General features: G+C 32.9%; 1 protein-coding gene across 10 annotated transcripts; it reads left to right on the top strand.

The window, feature by feature from the left end:
• Positions 1–6,454: 6,454 nt before the first annotated feature.
• On the top strand, positions 6,455–13,650 carry LOC112802229 (uncharacterized). Of its 10 annotated transcripts, none has more exons than XM_072237591.1 (10): positions 6,455–6,934; positions 7,620–7,897; positions 8,080–8,314; positions 8,785–8,954; positions 10,136–10,278; positions 10,372–10,549; positions 10,650–11,229; positions 11,847–11,959; positions 12,189–12,429; positions 13,237–13,650. In XM_072237591.1, the coding sequence occupies exons 2-10, from the start codon at positions 7,707–7,709 to the stop codon at positions 13,462–13,464; spliced, it is 2,079 nt and encodes a 692-aa protein (XP_072093692.1). In that variant the 5' UTR covers positions 6,455–6,934; positions 7,620–7,706; the 3' UTR covers positions 13,465–13,650. The 10 variants fall into 10 exon arrangements, with proteins under 10 accessions (XP_072093692.1, XP_025701122.1, XP_025701124.1 ...); XM_025845337.3 differs by having other exon boundaries at positions 8,782–8,954; XM_025845339.3 differs by having other exon boundaries at positions 6,459–6,934; positions 7,614–7,897; positions 8,782–8,954.
• Positions 13,651–14,993: the final 1,343 nt, after the last annotated feature.

The following is a 14,993-nucleotide window of genomic DNA, read 5'->3' as shown; positions in this document are numbered from 1 at the left end:
GACTAAATGGAGCTCAGATCCGCGACGGATTAGTCATTGACCTGTCGGATTGGAGATACCGTAGAAAATAAAAAAAAAATCAAAATGAATAGATTTTTTTTATTTCACCGGCATTGGGAAATCATCATACATATATAACTCAAAGATTAGAGAGGCCCAAATTATGGCTTCCACTTCTGATAAGTTAAAAATACATCCAGTTTTACCAAAAACAAAAGTTGCAAATACATGACGTTACATTTTGTTTTTGGAGCCCAAATGTCACAATTCCAGCCCATAGATTTTCCTCCATAAGAGTGTAAAATGCAAAGTGTGAAGAATGAAGTTTGTCCTAACTCCTAACCAAAAACGAAAGAAAAGAAAGAAATTTGTATTGATCCCTGAAACAACTGAAGAATTTGGACCAAAAGAGAAAAAGGTGGAAAGAGAACGAATCTAGCCAAGTCTATCAGTTGATTTATTCCTCAAGCCATGACAATTTTGCAATTGGTGAAGTACATAAAAACCACAAACTATTGAGTTTAACTGAAGTTCAAAGATCTTTCTTTTTTCTGGTATTTTCTGTTGTTTGGGCTGTTGCCCGCGTCGGCCTGGCTAGAGACTTTGTCCCAAAAAAAAAAACGGACTTAATCAGCCGAAAGTATCTTTTCTCTTCTTAACATCGTTTTGAGAATGTAACAAAAAAAAAGGTTCTGAGAATTGAACTGAATCCATAATTTGACCGAATCAATGAAAAATTTACCAAAGGTCAATCTAGTTCAAAATAAAATCAGTTATCAATGAATCAGTTAAAAATTTAAAAGCTTGTTAAAAAAATTAATAAAGTAGTTGAACTGGGCTCGATTTTTTACAACTACTATTAATTACCAAAGCAGTTATCATTAATTAATTATCATGAAAAAAATTTCACAATATATACATTGATATATTAAAAAAAGGTTGTACAAATTGAGACTTTTTTTTTCTCTTTTTGTTTTTACTGTCCATCCTGTTCTCATTATGTTATCACTGAAGAATTCTATGTAAATGAATTTTATGGTAAATTATTGAAGCTAATATAAGGCAGAGTTTTGCAATTAGTATTATTCATACTTAGTCAATTGTTATTCTATTAAGCTCAAACTCTTGTATGCAGGTAAAAAATTAAACTTTTTTGTATCTTTGGTTTCAGTCATAAACTCATAATGACCACTAGGAGTTTTGACAGAGTGCCATGCAATATAATATTAGAAGAAAATATGGGAAACCAATAAATTTAGTATCCAATGTGTACAATAGGAATAAAATTAAAATTAATATTTAATAATAAATAGATAATTAATTTTTAATAATTATCAATTTAAAATTTAAAATAAATAAGAATTTACAACAGTCACGTAAATTTTAAAAACGACCTTTCTCTCTCATTCGATGTGAATGCCTTCTCGTTCAGACTCTTCTTTTTTCATCGGTGCCGCGTCATCACAAACACCAGACCTCAATCATCGCTTCCAGCACCCCCGCCATCAGCGCCGTCCGCGCTTCCAAGCCCCACAGCCGCCGACAAGCCTCCTATTTCTTCATCTCTTCTTTGCGCCCCCTTCCTGCGTCTGAGCCCTTCCCCTGTTTCTCACCAAGCCCAGGACCTCCGCCGAGCACAGGAGTCTTCGTGCCAGCCCCTGCTTTAACAACGCGCAGCCACCACGAAGCCCTCTCTCCTCTTTTCTGAACCACCATCGCCGTAGCCTCACACTCCTTCTCACCTTACAACCCGTATCGTCGCAATCTCCACCTCCTACGACGAGATGACCTACTTCCGCGCCCGATTTGGCTCCCACATGCGCCGCACTCTTCGTTGGTATGCATTTGGCGTCGGCGGCATGGTTGGCGCTGGCATCTTCGTCACCCACCGGACGCGCCGCTCACCTCTACGTTGGTTCTGCCGTTGTCCTTTCCTACGCAGTTGCAGGCCTTTGCGCTCTTCTCTCTCTTATCCTGTGCTTGACTATCCTACTCTTTAGTCTCTCTTTATTTTATGCAGATGTTCATTACACTAGGTCGGCAGATGGTTATTTTTATGTCTAATGCGGATGGTTATTTACGTAAGTATAATTAAAATAACCTGAATGTTCAATGCAGTAGTACATAATTGTTTTAATGAGCATTTAGATGATTAATTTATTGAATTTGATTGAAGCATACAGACTTAACATTTTCAAGGGTGATCAGTGTTATATGTAACTAGATGGTTATTTTAATTGGGGAGTCACGACGCTGTTGGGGCTGCTGAGGGGTAAGGCGCTGCTAGGGTTTGGAAATGGATAGAAAATGGTTTAAATTTAAAATTGGGGGTAAAAGTTTTTTATTACTAGAGGTAGGGGGTGCTTTTTTTTTTATCCACTATAAACCAATAAATCAGCTCATTGTAAATATTGTCAACATTTTTCATTATCTCCCAGCACTATTTTCCAATCTTACCATACGCATATGTAGATAACATTTTATTAATACATGAGACTAAGAATAAAAAATAAAGTTGTCAATCATAAACTACGAATAAAAAAATATCATTTTAGAGCTATTTTGAATTTAGATGACGAATAACTCAATTGTAAAACAAACTATAGATGAGAAGTATACATTAAAAGGTAAAAATTTGAGATAATATTCAATTTGGTCCCTGAAATTACACTCGAGCCTCAATTTAGTCCTTAAAGTTTTAATTGTCTCAATTTAGTCCCCAAACTTTTTAATTGACTCTGTGACGGAAACCACTGCAAGGACTAACGCGATTAAAATTTGAAAAGTTTAAGGACTAAATTGAAACAATTGAAACTTCAAAGACTAAATTGAGACTTGAGTATAACTTTTGGGACCAAACTAAGCATTTTCTCATAAAAATTTTCATATGTTTATTTCATACACTATCTCTATATTAAAATCATAAATCAAACAATAAAACCATAGTAATAAATCATGAGCATTAATTATATGAGAGCTGTTTACATAAAAATGTCTAAAATATTTTTTTAAATATTTTTTAATAATTAAAATTTAATACATATAATTGATTAAATTGTATAACTTTTGTTAAAATTAGATCAAACAAATTGATTTAACAAAAAAAATTGATGAACCAAATCTTGAACCGATCTAAACTAATATTTTTTTATAAAAAATTACTACAATATTCTTATTATAAAAAATGACTAAAATATTTTTATTATTATTATTATTATTTTTATTATATATATATATATATATATATATATATATATATATATTTTGAGAATCCTAAATCCTAACCATTTTCATCTCTCTGTATATCCTATTATAGGGTTGAGATTTAGATAGCGTTTGTTTTGAGGTATTAGGACAGAGACTGGAAGACTGGGACTCAATATCCTGTTTGTTGGCCGAGAGACTGGTGCTAAAGTTTTAGTCTCTATATCCAAATTTTCAGTATTTCAGTACCTCCAAAAAGTGGGAACATAAAGAACTGAAATTTTTGAAGACAGAAACTGAAACTTTAATAATATTTTATACCTAAAATATCCTCATTTTAATTAATTAATTCTAACTTTACCCTTTGTACAAATTAAATTAGAACTTCATTCTTATTTCAGTTTCTATCACCTACTTTACACGAAACACAATACTAAAACTTATTTCAGTATCTGTTTTAGTCTTAGTCTTTCAATCTCTATCTTTCTTTCAAATGTTGCCACCTTAGGGTTATCAATATATATATATATATATATATATATATATATATATATATATATATATATATATATATATATATATAATAGGAATATTTTAGTTGTTTTTTATAAGGGTTTAGTATTTTTTTCGTTCTTAACATCTTGGGTCAAAATCAAAACCGCCTTCGACCTTTTTTTTCTTATTAAAATCATCATCAACGTTACAATACGTTATAAAATCATCCTTTTGTCTATAAACAATATTTTTTAGACAATTTCGCCCTTAAGCAAAAATTGAAAAACCCTCCCTACCCTTACGACTAACCTCTGCATCATCATCACCATTGCTACGCATCTCTTTCTTCCTTTCCTTATGACCACCACCACTACCACCATAACCATCATCACTGGCACCATAACCATCACACCTTTGTCTTTATTAACAGTTCATTATCCTAAATCACTACCACCCATCCACTACCCCCAACCCTTTTCTTTCCACCTAAAACCTTTTTTTTTTGTGCAACAATTCAGTATTAGCAACAACCACAAAATAAATTTAATAGAAATTTTAAATTAAACAACAATTCAGCAATCATCAACTGCAATTTCAAATTCAAAATCAGTAATAAAAAAAAGAAAAATGATATTTATATTCTTAAAAAAAACGTAAAAAAAAAGTGAAACCCTTGCCAACGATAGTAAAGACAAAGCAGTTATACAGCAATGATGGGGAGCAACGACACCCTTGCCCAACGGCGACGGAGTGATTGAAAATCTAGCGATGGCGGCGCAGCAGATCATAGCGTGAGGGAGAGGAACCAGAGCCCAGACTCCGCAACGGCGAAGAGAAAGCCTATAGATGCATAGAGAAGATAAGGGGAGTAGCAGAGGGTTGGCCTAGCAGCGATGGAGCGGCTGAACCCTGGCGACAACGACGATGAGAAACACCAGCGACGGCGGCGTGACAAACTCCAGTAGAGAGAGAGAGATGAAGAACGACAAGCCCATTGTGACAAGTCCTATAGCCACAACACGATGACAGCGGCCACCCTCTTCTCTGCTGTCACCTCTCTCTTCTTCCTTTCCTTTTCTTTCTTCTCCCTCTTTTGGTCCTTTTCTTCATTTTGATTTTTCTACTTTAGGTGGGAAGGGGTGGGGGTACTGGGTGGGTACTGACGAGTGGGATGGATAGTGATAATAGGAAAGGGGCTTTTATGTCATTTCAAAAATTGTTATGGACAAAAGGATATTTTATAACGTTTTGTAACGTTGATGATGATTTTAATAAGAAAAAAAATGTCGGGAACGATTTTGATCCAAGACGTTAAGGACGAAAAAAATACTTAACCATTTTCTATAATAAGATTATTGTAGTCATTTTTTATTACAAAAATATTGATTTAAACCGGTTTAAGATTTAATTCATCGATTTTTTGATCAAATCGGTTTGTCCAATCTAATCATGACAGAAATAACACAGTTTAATTAATTACATATGTAAATTTTAATTGTTAAAAAAATATCTTTAAAAAAATTTAAATGTCTTTATTTGAGTAACTCTCTTAAACAATAATATCTCTTCTCATATTTCAACATATTTAACTAGATACAAATTTTAAAAGGATATACGAACACATAACAAAACACAAAACACATATACTTAGTGTCTTGCCAAAAAATTAAGACACATATATTAAATATAAGACATATACTTTTATTAAAATTGTATCCATTTAAAATATTTGAAATTTTACCTTCTATTTAGGAGTGAATCCATAAATTCACAATATTTATTTGAAATTTGCAAATATAATATGATTTATATTCGTAAATTCAATCCGCATATTCGTAGATTCACACTGAATAATAAATAAATAACACACATATTGTATTTATGTTTTATTTTAATTAATAATTATTATTTATATATATTGTATTGTTTTATTTTTAATTTTTTATTGTTTAAAAAATTAATTTAATAATATTTTAAAATTAAACATATTAAAAAATGAGAAAATAAGTTTTATTAGAGTTAAAAAAACAATTTTATTAATTTTTTTATAGAAATAATTTTTTTTAATAGATTTTTTATTATTGTGGATATATCTATTATCTAATATTTAGGCCATCGAATTGGAGTAAATTCAAATATAAAAAGTGCAAAATTAAATTCAATAAATTCTATCGAAATTTTGGTCATATATGCTAATATCCCACTTATATTTTCATGATCTTAATTTCCAATTTTTTTAATTAAAAATTTAATTTAATGTAAAATAAACTTTTACGTGTATTTAATTATGTAATATTATATTAGTAAAAATAACTATTTTTTATATTAATTACATACGTAAATAATAAAAAAACAGATATAATTATACGATTATATAAATATAGAAATTATTTTTAATATAAAAAGAAAGATGGTGTTTTGGTTGAATATTAACATTTGAAGTATATTATAATATTATGAAAATTATTCAATACGCCTTCACGTATTGCAGCACGGCAACACACCTGTGCTGGCTAAGATGTTACCACGTGTTCAATACGTCCTGCGTGTTGGCCAGAATGCTGCCGTATTGACTTTTCACAAAAAAAAATGGCCAGAATGCTGCCGTATTGACTTTCCACAAAAAAAAATTCACCCATGTACAATTACACAAAATACTCCCATTTTTAATAAAAACACCAATATTTTTTTTATATCAGTACATCAAAATTGAACTCTTTTATTAAATGTAAAATTGGTTTTCAATAACAAAGTAAAAAGAATTGCCGCAGTTGCAAGCCTTGACAAAATTCCGTGCACCTGCAAGCTCTTGATTCTGTCCCAAACTCTGCAATAAAATAAAGCTAACAAGAACTCCAATACAGAATACTTCATCTTTCAGAAAGCGAAACCTCTTCTGTTTATAATTATCCCCTTTTTCATTTTCAATGTTTATCCAACAACACTGAAACCACTCCTCCTTTCTCATGAACCTTAATCCACACTCCGATTCCAACATTCGTAGTTTACATGTGTCTAACACAACCACCTACCCTCTTCTCGCTCTTTCTTCAAATGAGTTAGTTTTTAGTTCACAATCCCCCTTTTCCCCTTTCTCCGTGATCGGTACTCGGTTTGTTTGAAAAATTCATCACAATTTCAACTTTTCAAGCCACGCCATTTGCCAAAGTTGAGATTTTTCGGGGGGCATTTGAAGGTGGATCTCTTTGGATTTTGGTTATTGCTACTTGTTCGGGTCAGTATTCCTGATTCAATGCCTTTGTTTTGTATCTAATATCTTTTCAAGAGTGTTGGATCATAGTGAGGTTATGATGGGCAAGATTGTTATTTGCATCTTTGGTTTTGTGAGGGTAATGGCTCGGTGTCACTGTGCTTTAATCCTAATTCTTTTTAGAACTATTGAAATTGTTTCACAAATTTTGTAACTGAAAACTGTTGAACAGAAAGTTTGATGCCCTTCCTCGTGGGGTTTATTGAGATATTGCTTGGGTTTTCTGAAAAAGTATGTGTTCAGTTTGCTCCAATTGCAACACCAACATATCAACAAGATAAGAACTAGAAAAATAAAAAAAAATATATATTTTTTTTAGAAGTTACAATTTATATTTTTCTTTAAAAGTCTTTTTTACTTAAGAAAAAGATGTTTTTAATATAATAAATGAATAAAAAGTATTTTTATATTGTTGTACTCAAATATAATTGTTAAATAAAAAAATACTTTTGCGTGAGATATCTAAACATGAAATTATTTTTATTTTTCTAAAAGATCTTTTAAGAAAGATCACTTAAAATTTTTTTCCGTAGAAACTCACCCAAACAAGTCCAGAGTCTTGAGTGATTAGGATTCAGGAATTAGATGATTTGGCTTTGAGGATTCATCTTGATGTGAGTTATTTTATTGGCAACATTTTTAGTTTCAGTGGATGCTAGAACTTTCAGGAAAGCTGGGATATTGAAGTATCTTGTTTGTTTCTTTCAACCTGATAAAGCAGTAGGAAGGAAAAAAGATGGCTGTAGCTAGCAAAACAAGAAATATGCTTGAAGGTTTGGTAAAAGAGGGATCATTTAAATGGCTTCTAGGGAAGAAGAGCTACTTTGATGAAGAGCTTGAGGAGTTGGAAAATTCACCTTCTGCTGGGAAGAATTACATACCAGAGCTCTCTCCAGTCGCAAACCTAGTTGTTCGTAGATGTTCAAAGTAAGTGCATTTCTCAGAATTTGATCTAGTTTGTTTAGGATATATTGCTTCATACTGTCTTTTCACCTACTTTGGTTTAGTTTGTAGATTTGCTATCCTCAGAACCTTCACATTTGTTTGTTTGACATAGTGGCTAATATTTTTTATTGGAATATAACTCTAATGAAAACCAAATAATGCAGAATACTTAAGGTTTCTTCAAGTGAGCTTCAAGAGAGCTTTAATCAAGAGGCTTCTGATTCTATAAAACATCCATCACGATATGCGAGGAACTTATTGGAATATTGCTGTTTCAAGGCACTTTCCTTTTCAACACAAATGACTGGCCATCTGTTTGATAAAACATTCCGACGCTTGACATTTGACATGATGATAGCTTGGGAGGCCCCAGCTACAGCCAGCCAACCGTTAACCAATGTATGTTTTTTCGAGTGAGTGAAATTTTTCTTGGAGTCACGAGTCATGTTCTAATGGATTGATAACATGTTCAGAGTTACTTGGAAACAATTTTGATATTATATAAAGACTTGTCTTACATAATGTCTTTAAGTTGCTTTGATTGGCTGGCAAGCTATAGTGCTATACAATGAAGTGTGGTATAAGATATGGACAACCAAAATATCCTTAAGAGAACATGTTTCTTTCCATGCCATTTATTTCTGTTCATTTCTATGGTTGAACATCTATTTCCTCTTTGCTATTTTCTGAAGTTCTGAACTTTAGATTTCAGTGACTTCCATTGTTGTTATGGTCATATCAAATATACTTAACTTATTAAGTGGATCTAATTCTCTACGCCCTTGTATTATACCTATAATATAGGTTTGTCTGTGCTCATTAGTACTCTGGTCCTTCTTAATATTGACGGACCTCAAATTTTCTAGAAGGTCGAGGAGGAAATGTCTGTTGGTTTAGAAGCTTTCTGTCGAATAGCTCCTGCAATTCCTATAATTGCCAACGTCATCATTAGTGAAAATCTTTTTGAGGTGCTGAGTTCATCAACTGGTGGTCGCCTTCAGTTTCCCATTTATGACAAGTACCTTGGCGGCCTAGAAAGGTATCAATCTTAATCTTTGAGTATGCCATTGCTTCCCCCTTCCTTTGATATTGCTATCCTCTAAATTGAGAAGACAATAAAACTGTAAGATAGTGGGCTTTCAAGGATATGGTAGGTACTACTCTGGTTTGCTTTGATTCTTGTGATCTTGTTATAATTTTGACCATTACTTGGGAAGAGAAAGAGAGATAGAGAAGGAACGATGTCAAATGTAATTCACTGAGTGCTTTGGATGGTTATAACTTATAACTGCACACTGATGTTGCACCTCTACTTATACATTATGTCTGTGACCATGAAATGGGCAATATGCTGTCTACTTTGGTCATTACTAGCACCTACTTAATCTAGGACAACATTACTAATAACTAAGAAGCTTTATTAATGAGCTGTATTTTAGGAGAACATCCATGTAAGTTGTTACTTTATTTCATATTTCATGAGAAAATTTTCATATTGAGGGGGAAAAAACAGTGCCAAAAGCATAGGCAGCATCACATCCACTAGAAGTCTTAATTATACTTAATTTCCTGTGGCAGATTTTAGAAAGTAGTTTTAGAGGATTTTATTGAACCCACCCTTGGACTTGATATTTATGGTGGTTATTTAGAAGTAGTAGAGTTTTATCCAAAAAGTAGAAGAATTTTCTCACATAAAGCAATTCCAAACTTAGTTGCATTTACTAATATTCCTTAACAACAGCAAAAATGGGACGGCATCATTCTACAACTTAAGTTATATTAAAAATAATTAAACAATAACTCAAAACAGTAAAGCTTGTTTACTTAATATGTAAAAATAAAATAAAAGGTAAAGCTTGTCATTAGAGTAGGCCTTCCCCTGTATTTGTGCATGGACCCTTACCAATTGAATGCTGAAGTATCATGTTGTGTGTATATTTGATTGTTATTCTGCCAAATAGGCTTGTGGGCCAAAATCTCTGTCTATTTCTTCTAATCTCATCCTAGTTAACAAACTTGTTACCGTATCAATACTACATGAGGATGCAAAGTTTCACTATGGCTTTGTATTTTATAGCACTTGCGCTTTGTGTCTTATAGTTGATAACTTAAATGGACAGATCTTCTTTCCATTTACATATGTATAATTTAAGGGGGTTTCTGATGCCATATTTGTTATACGGACTTTTTTTCGTATTATTTGGTTTTTGTTATTTACAGAGCAATAAGAAAAATGAAGAGCAATTCAGAGTCATCTCTCCTTTCTGCTATAAGATCCTCTAGAGGTGAGAAGATTCTCGAGATTGATGGAACTGTCACCACACAGCCAGTGCTTGAGCACGTGGGAGTATCCGCCTGGCCTGGTGAGTGCATGAAAAACTCGATTTATATACTGAACGATGAAGTAAATAAAATGTATGGACACTAGTGATCTCTTCTTTGTGGCTTGTATGCAGGAAGATTAATTCTCACAGATCATGCACTCTATTTTGAAGCACTTCGTGTTGTTTCATTTGACAAACCAAAAGTATATGACTTATCGGATGATCTGAAACAAGTTGTTAAACCTGAGTTGACTGGACCATGGGGTACTCGGCTTTTTGACAAAGCAGTCTTCTATAGCTCAGCATCCTTGTGAGTACTTGCGGAAATTATTTTTATTGATAAATGATAATGGATATCTGGTGAAGCTTTGAGAACTTCCTATCAACTGCCATAAATATTTCTCTTGTAGATCGGAACCAGTTGTACTAGAATTTCCAGAGCTTAAAGGTCATGCTCGTCGTGATTATTGGCTTGCTATCATCCGAGAGATTCTTAATGTTCACAAATTCATTAGCAACTATAGGATCAAAGGGACTGCACGAGATGAAGCACTTTGGAAGGCTGTTCTAGGAGTTTTGCGTCTACAAGCAATCCAAGATATCGGTTCTGTGACCCCTATACAGCATGATGCTCTTCTCTTGTTCAACTTTTGTGATCAGCTTCCAGGTGGTGACTTGATATTAGAAACCCTAGCAAATACGTCAAACCTAAAGGAGTCAGATCGCCAGAATGGTTTCAAGGCTGTAAGTGGAATGTATTCCGTCTCAGCCTTGGACATGGTTTCTAACTTGGGGTTTGTGTTTGGATCAAGCCCAAACAGCTCAAATGAAAACACAATATCTGTTGGTGAAATATCAGTTGGAGCATTGACTCCATTGGAAATAGCAGTTAAAGAGTCTAAGAACAACTATAAGAAGGTTGTATCTGCACAAGCTACAGTCGATGGGGTTAAAGTTGATGGTATTGACACTAATTTGGCTGTCATGAAGGTACTAGTTTATCTTCCTCTTCAACCATTTTAGTCAAGGTCCATAAAAGTCTTGCATTGTTAGAGTGCCTTTGAATGAGATTTTGGAAAAAGAAAAAGGAGAGAGAAAGGGGGCACTCTTCAAATTTGTGTAAGTTATTTAAAAATCATCAAATTCTCAAAAGAATAAAAATCTGAAAAAAATGTTTTCAGTTTATATATATGAAATTTGGTAAGAGTAACTAAAAAAAAGGAGTTTAACTATTTCATTTTTATAAAAAGTTTCAGGTTATATAATCACTTTGTTTAGAATGTGAAACAAACAAACTTTAGTGTTACATTGTAAAACAATCATCCATCTTAATCTTGTCAGGAGCATGTGCTAGCACCTGATTGTTATATAATATGCATGTTTGCAATGCACTATCTTGCTATCTTCTTTTCATTAGTAATGTACTAATGTGAGAATAAATTAATTGAAGTTGTCTAAAACATGCAATTTTCCTTGGAGAGATAATTTGGTTCTAACTTCTATGGCCTTTGCAGCTCCTACATATTTTTCATTCACAATATTCTAAGCTAACTTCCTTGAAATTCCCTATTTTGACTTGGATACTTATCGTGCACCACTTCTTTCAGGAATTACTTTTTCCTCTTAATGAACTTGGGAAGTCTCTTCTATCTTTGGCATATTGGGATGATCCATTGAAGTCTACTGGGTTTTGTTTGTTCTTCAGTTACATGATCTTCAGGTATAACTTCATAGGCTGATCAATATTCTATTCACATGTTAGTTGTTGTGAGGCAGATAAAAGAAAGTCGAAGTCGAAATATCTTTTATTGGGAGACTAACAAAGTACAACACTTCATAACTAGAAATATTTAGCGTGGAAAAAGCATATGTATACTATAGAATGTTGAGTTCTTTTAAATTTTTCTTGTGTGTATTCTAATGATACATTTGTCGTATTTTCATTGCAGGGGTTGGCTTGGGTATGCAGTGGCATTAGTGCTTCTGTTACTCTCAGCATTCATGTTAATCACCCGATATTTTAGTGATGGTAGGCCTGCCGAAGTCAAAGTAATAGCCCCGCCACCAATGAATACCATGGAGCAGCTTTTGGCTGTTCAGAATGCCGTCACTCAAGTCGAACAGCTTGTACAAGATGGCAATATAATTCTGCTCAAGTTCCGCGGCTTGTTGCTTTCAATTTTTCCTCAGGTTAGATGCTGATTCATATATAAAGAAGCCCGGACGAATGTATTCCTCTTGGTGGTTGTGAGTTTTGATTGTGTAATGGAAGGGTCAGAAGGGGATGGTCTTGAAGCGTAAACTGAAATCTCTTTTACTCTTCAAACCCTTCTCTTCCATCTTTTTCCCTCCAAAACTCCAACTACCAAACACATCCCTAGGCCCCATTTGGTAAATTGTCTTAGGACGCTATATTATTGAGAGACCTTGAGACAGCAGAGATAGGTAAAATATGTGTTTTCTAGGCCAATGTCTGTGTCCAACGCTGCATTTAGTTTTAAGAACAGAACAAAACATGATACTGAGAACAAGACACAAATGATAGAAACACAAAATTTAGTGTTTTTGTATTTATAATTTTATTTGGTGATAGACTAAATATAAGAAGTAACATATTAAGAGAAGTCTAATTTACTCTCATTTTCTTCCATGTATGAAATTTATGAGAAAATAAATGTAATTATAAAAATTTGATAGTAATAATGAAATGAAAAATGAAAAACTAAGTTATATCTCTTATTAGTGTCTCCGTGTTTTTCCTATCAAGGACACAAAATGCAGTAGTTCAGTATCTCAGGACATGATATCTTTGTCCATGTCTTATCTGCCAAACATGATTTTGTGTCTTTGTGTTCCTGTTTCAGTGTCTCATGTTGGTAAACATACGCAGTCCAAATGCAAGCCTTAGAGAATTACTTGAGATGTTTGTTCTTATATTAATTGCCAACTACTTATGTCACACATTATAAGACTTGGTCCTTTCTATGTGATGAACAGGCCACAGAGAAGTTGGCATTTTCTCTTCTATCAGCAGCATTGATTCTTGCTCTCTTACCCTGTAAATACTTAGTTCTGCTAGTTTTCTTGGAGATATCTACAAGGTATTCACCTCTAAGGAAAGCTAGCACAGAGAGATGGATGAGGAGGTTAAGGGAATGGTGGTTTAGCATACCGGCAGCACCTGTTACACTTGAGAGAGATAAAGAGGAAAAGAAAAAGAAGTGATGTTGGTGAATCTGTTGTGAAATTATGTACATATTTATGTTGAATAATGTTTTTTTTCTCATATACAGAGGTTTTAGGTGTAAAATTCAAGGATGGAGTCAATGGAATTAGAAAAGCACATGAATCAATAAGCTACTGCTAACGACGTTATTTTGACAAATTCTAATCATAAAAATCAATTCGATATCCACTAAAAGATATGATTAGTTTGACAAAATTATTTAAAATGAGTAAATTGTTAAGTAATTTGTTTAATGTTTAGGATTAAATCTTTCATTACAAAATTTGACTTGATTTTATGGACGTGTTCGTCCATAATTGTTCTCATTTTTAGCTAAACAAAACTTTTAAATTACTTGAAAGGTGTAAAGAACTCTAGGTCCTTGATAACTGATTTTTGTGCAAACAAATATGAACATTTATAATTGGATGGCTTTAGTTAGTTTTGATGCATGGAAAGTGTACAACATTTAGTATTGTCCTTCTTTTAATGATATTTATATAGTTAGATAATTATTCAAGTAACGAGTTGGAGAATTAATACTTCTGTTGACGTATAAAATAATTTAACATTGAGTGCAAAACTTAAATCCATAATTATATGTGCACTTACTAGAACATAGAAACAGAATTTCACATAATATTATATGATTTAAATTGAAGTCGAGTTTCAGAACTTAGATTTAAAATCTAATCCATGTAGTTTATAAGAAACAAATTGGTTTCATTGAATTGAATTTCAACAGAAATTGTCCAACACTTTGGCCGGATTTTTTATTTAAATTATTTAAATATTTAATTTCACTGAAATATATAATGTGTAGTAGATTTATGTTTTTACACTCACATTATACCTCTTACGTACACGGTGTCAAAAACTGTTAAACATAGAGTTCGAGTATTGTGTACCGGAAATATGTAACAATTAGAAAAAAAATTTGGTTGCACTCAGGATATGGTACGACTGCGTAGTTATACATATTTAAGATGTTGAGTACTTGAGATATGTGTACAAATTATCTAGGTATCTCTATGTGTATAAATTATCTAGTATCTCTACATCCTAAATAACTACATAAAAAATTACTCTATATAAGGAGCTTGAAGGCTCCAAAGCTAATCACACTACAACCATACCATATTTGCTATTCTCTTTCATAAATATGGCTAGTAATCAAATTTTTTTTGGTAGTTTATTCCTATGGGATCATAAGAAACGGTGAGGAAGGAGTGATATTTGAGTGCAGTTCACCTGTGATGTATTGCTCACTTGTTGTCTTAATTTTTTAGATACGCTGAAGAATGTTATCTTGAGCAACATGGGCAATAGATTTCAAAAAGGTTGGGAGAGTTGCCTATAGATTTTTATCAGCGCTGCCGAATGAAAAATTTCTTAATAAGACATTTTAGGTCAAAGCTGATGAGCATGTAAGGGTAATATTTGACGTATATCCTAGGATAATACCACAATATGTGTTGGACGAAGTCTATGCATACTCCCATGGTGGTGGAGTCTGTTGTTGTATGAT

This window comes from Arachis hypogaea, chromosome 5 (genome assembly GCF_003086295.3).
Source record: "Arachis hypogaea cultivar Tifrunner chromosome 5, arahy.Tifrunner.gnm2.J5K5, whole genome shotgun sequence".
In the NCBI taxonomy this organism is placed as follows: domain Eukaryota; kingdom Viridiplantae; phylum Streptophyta; class Magnoliopsida; order Fabales; family Fabaceae; genus Arachis; species Arachis hypogaea.
Note: the sequence above shows the minus strand (reverse complement) of the source record. Positions and strands in the feature narration are given on the sequence as shown.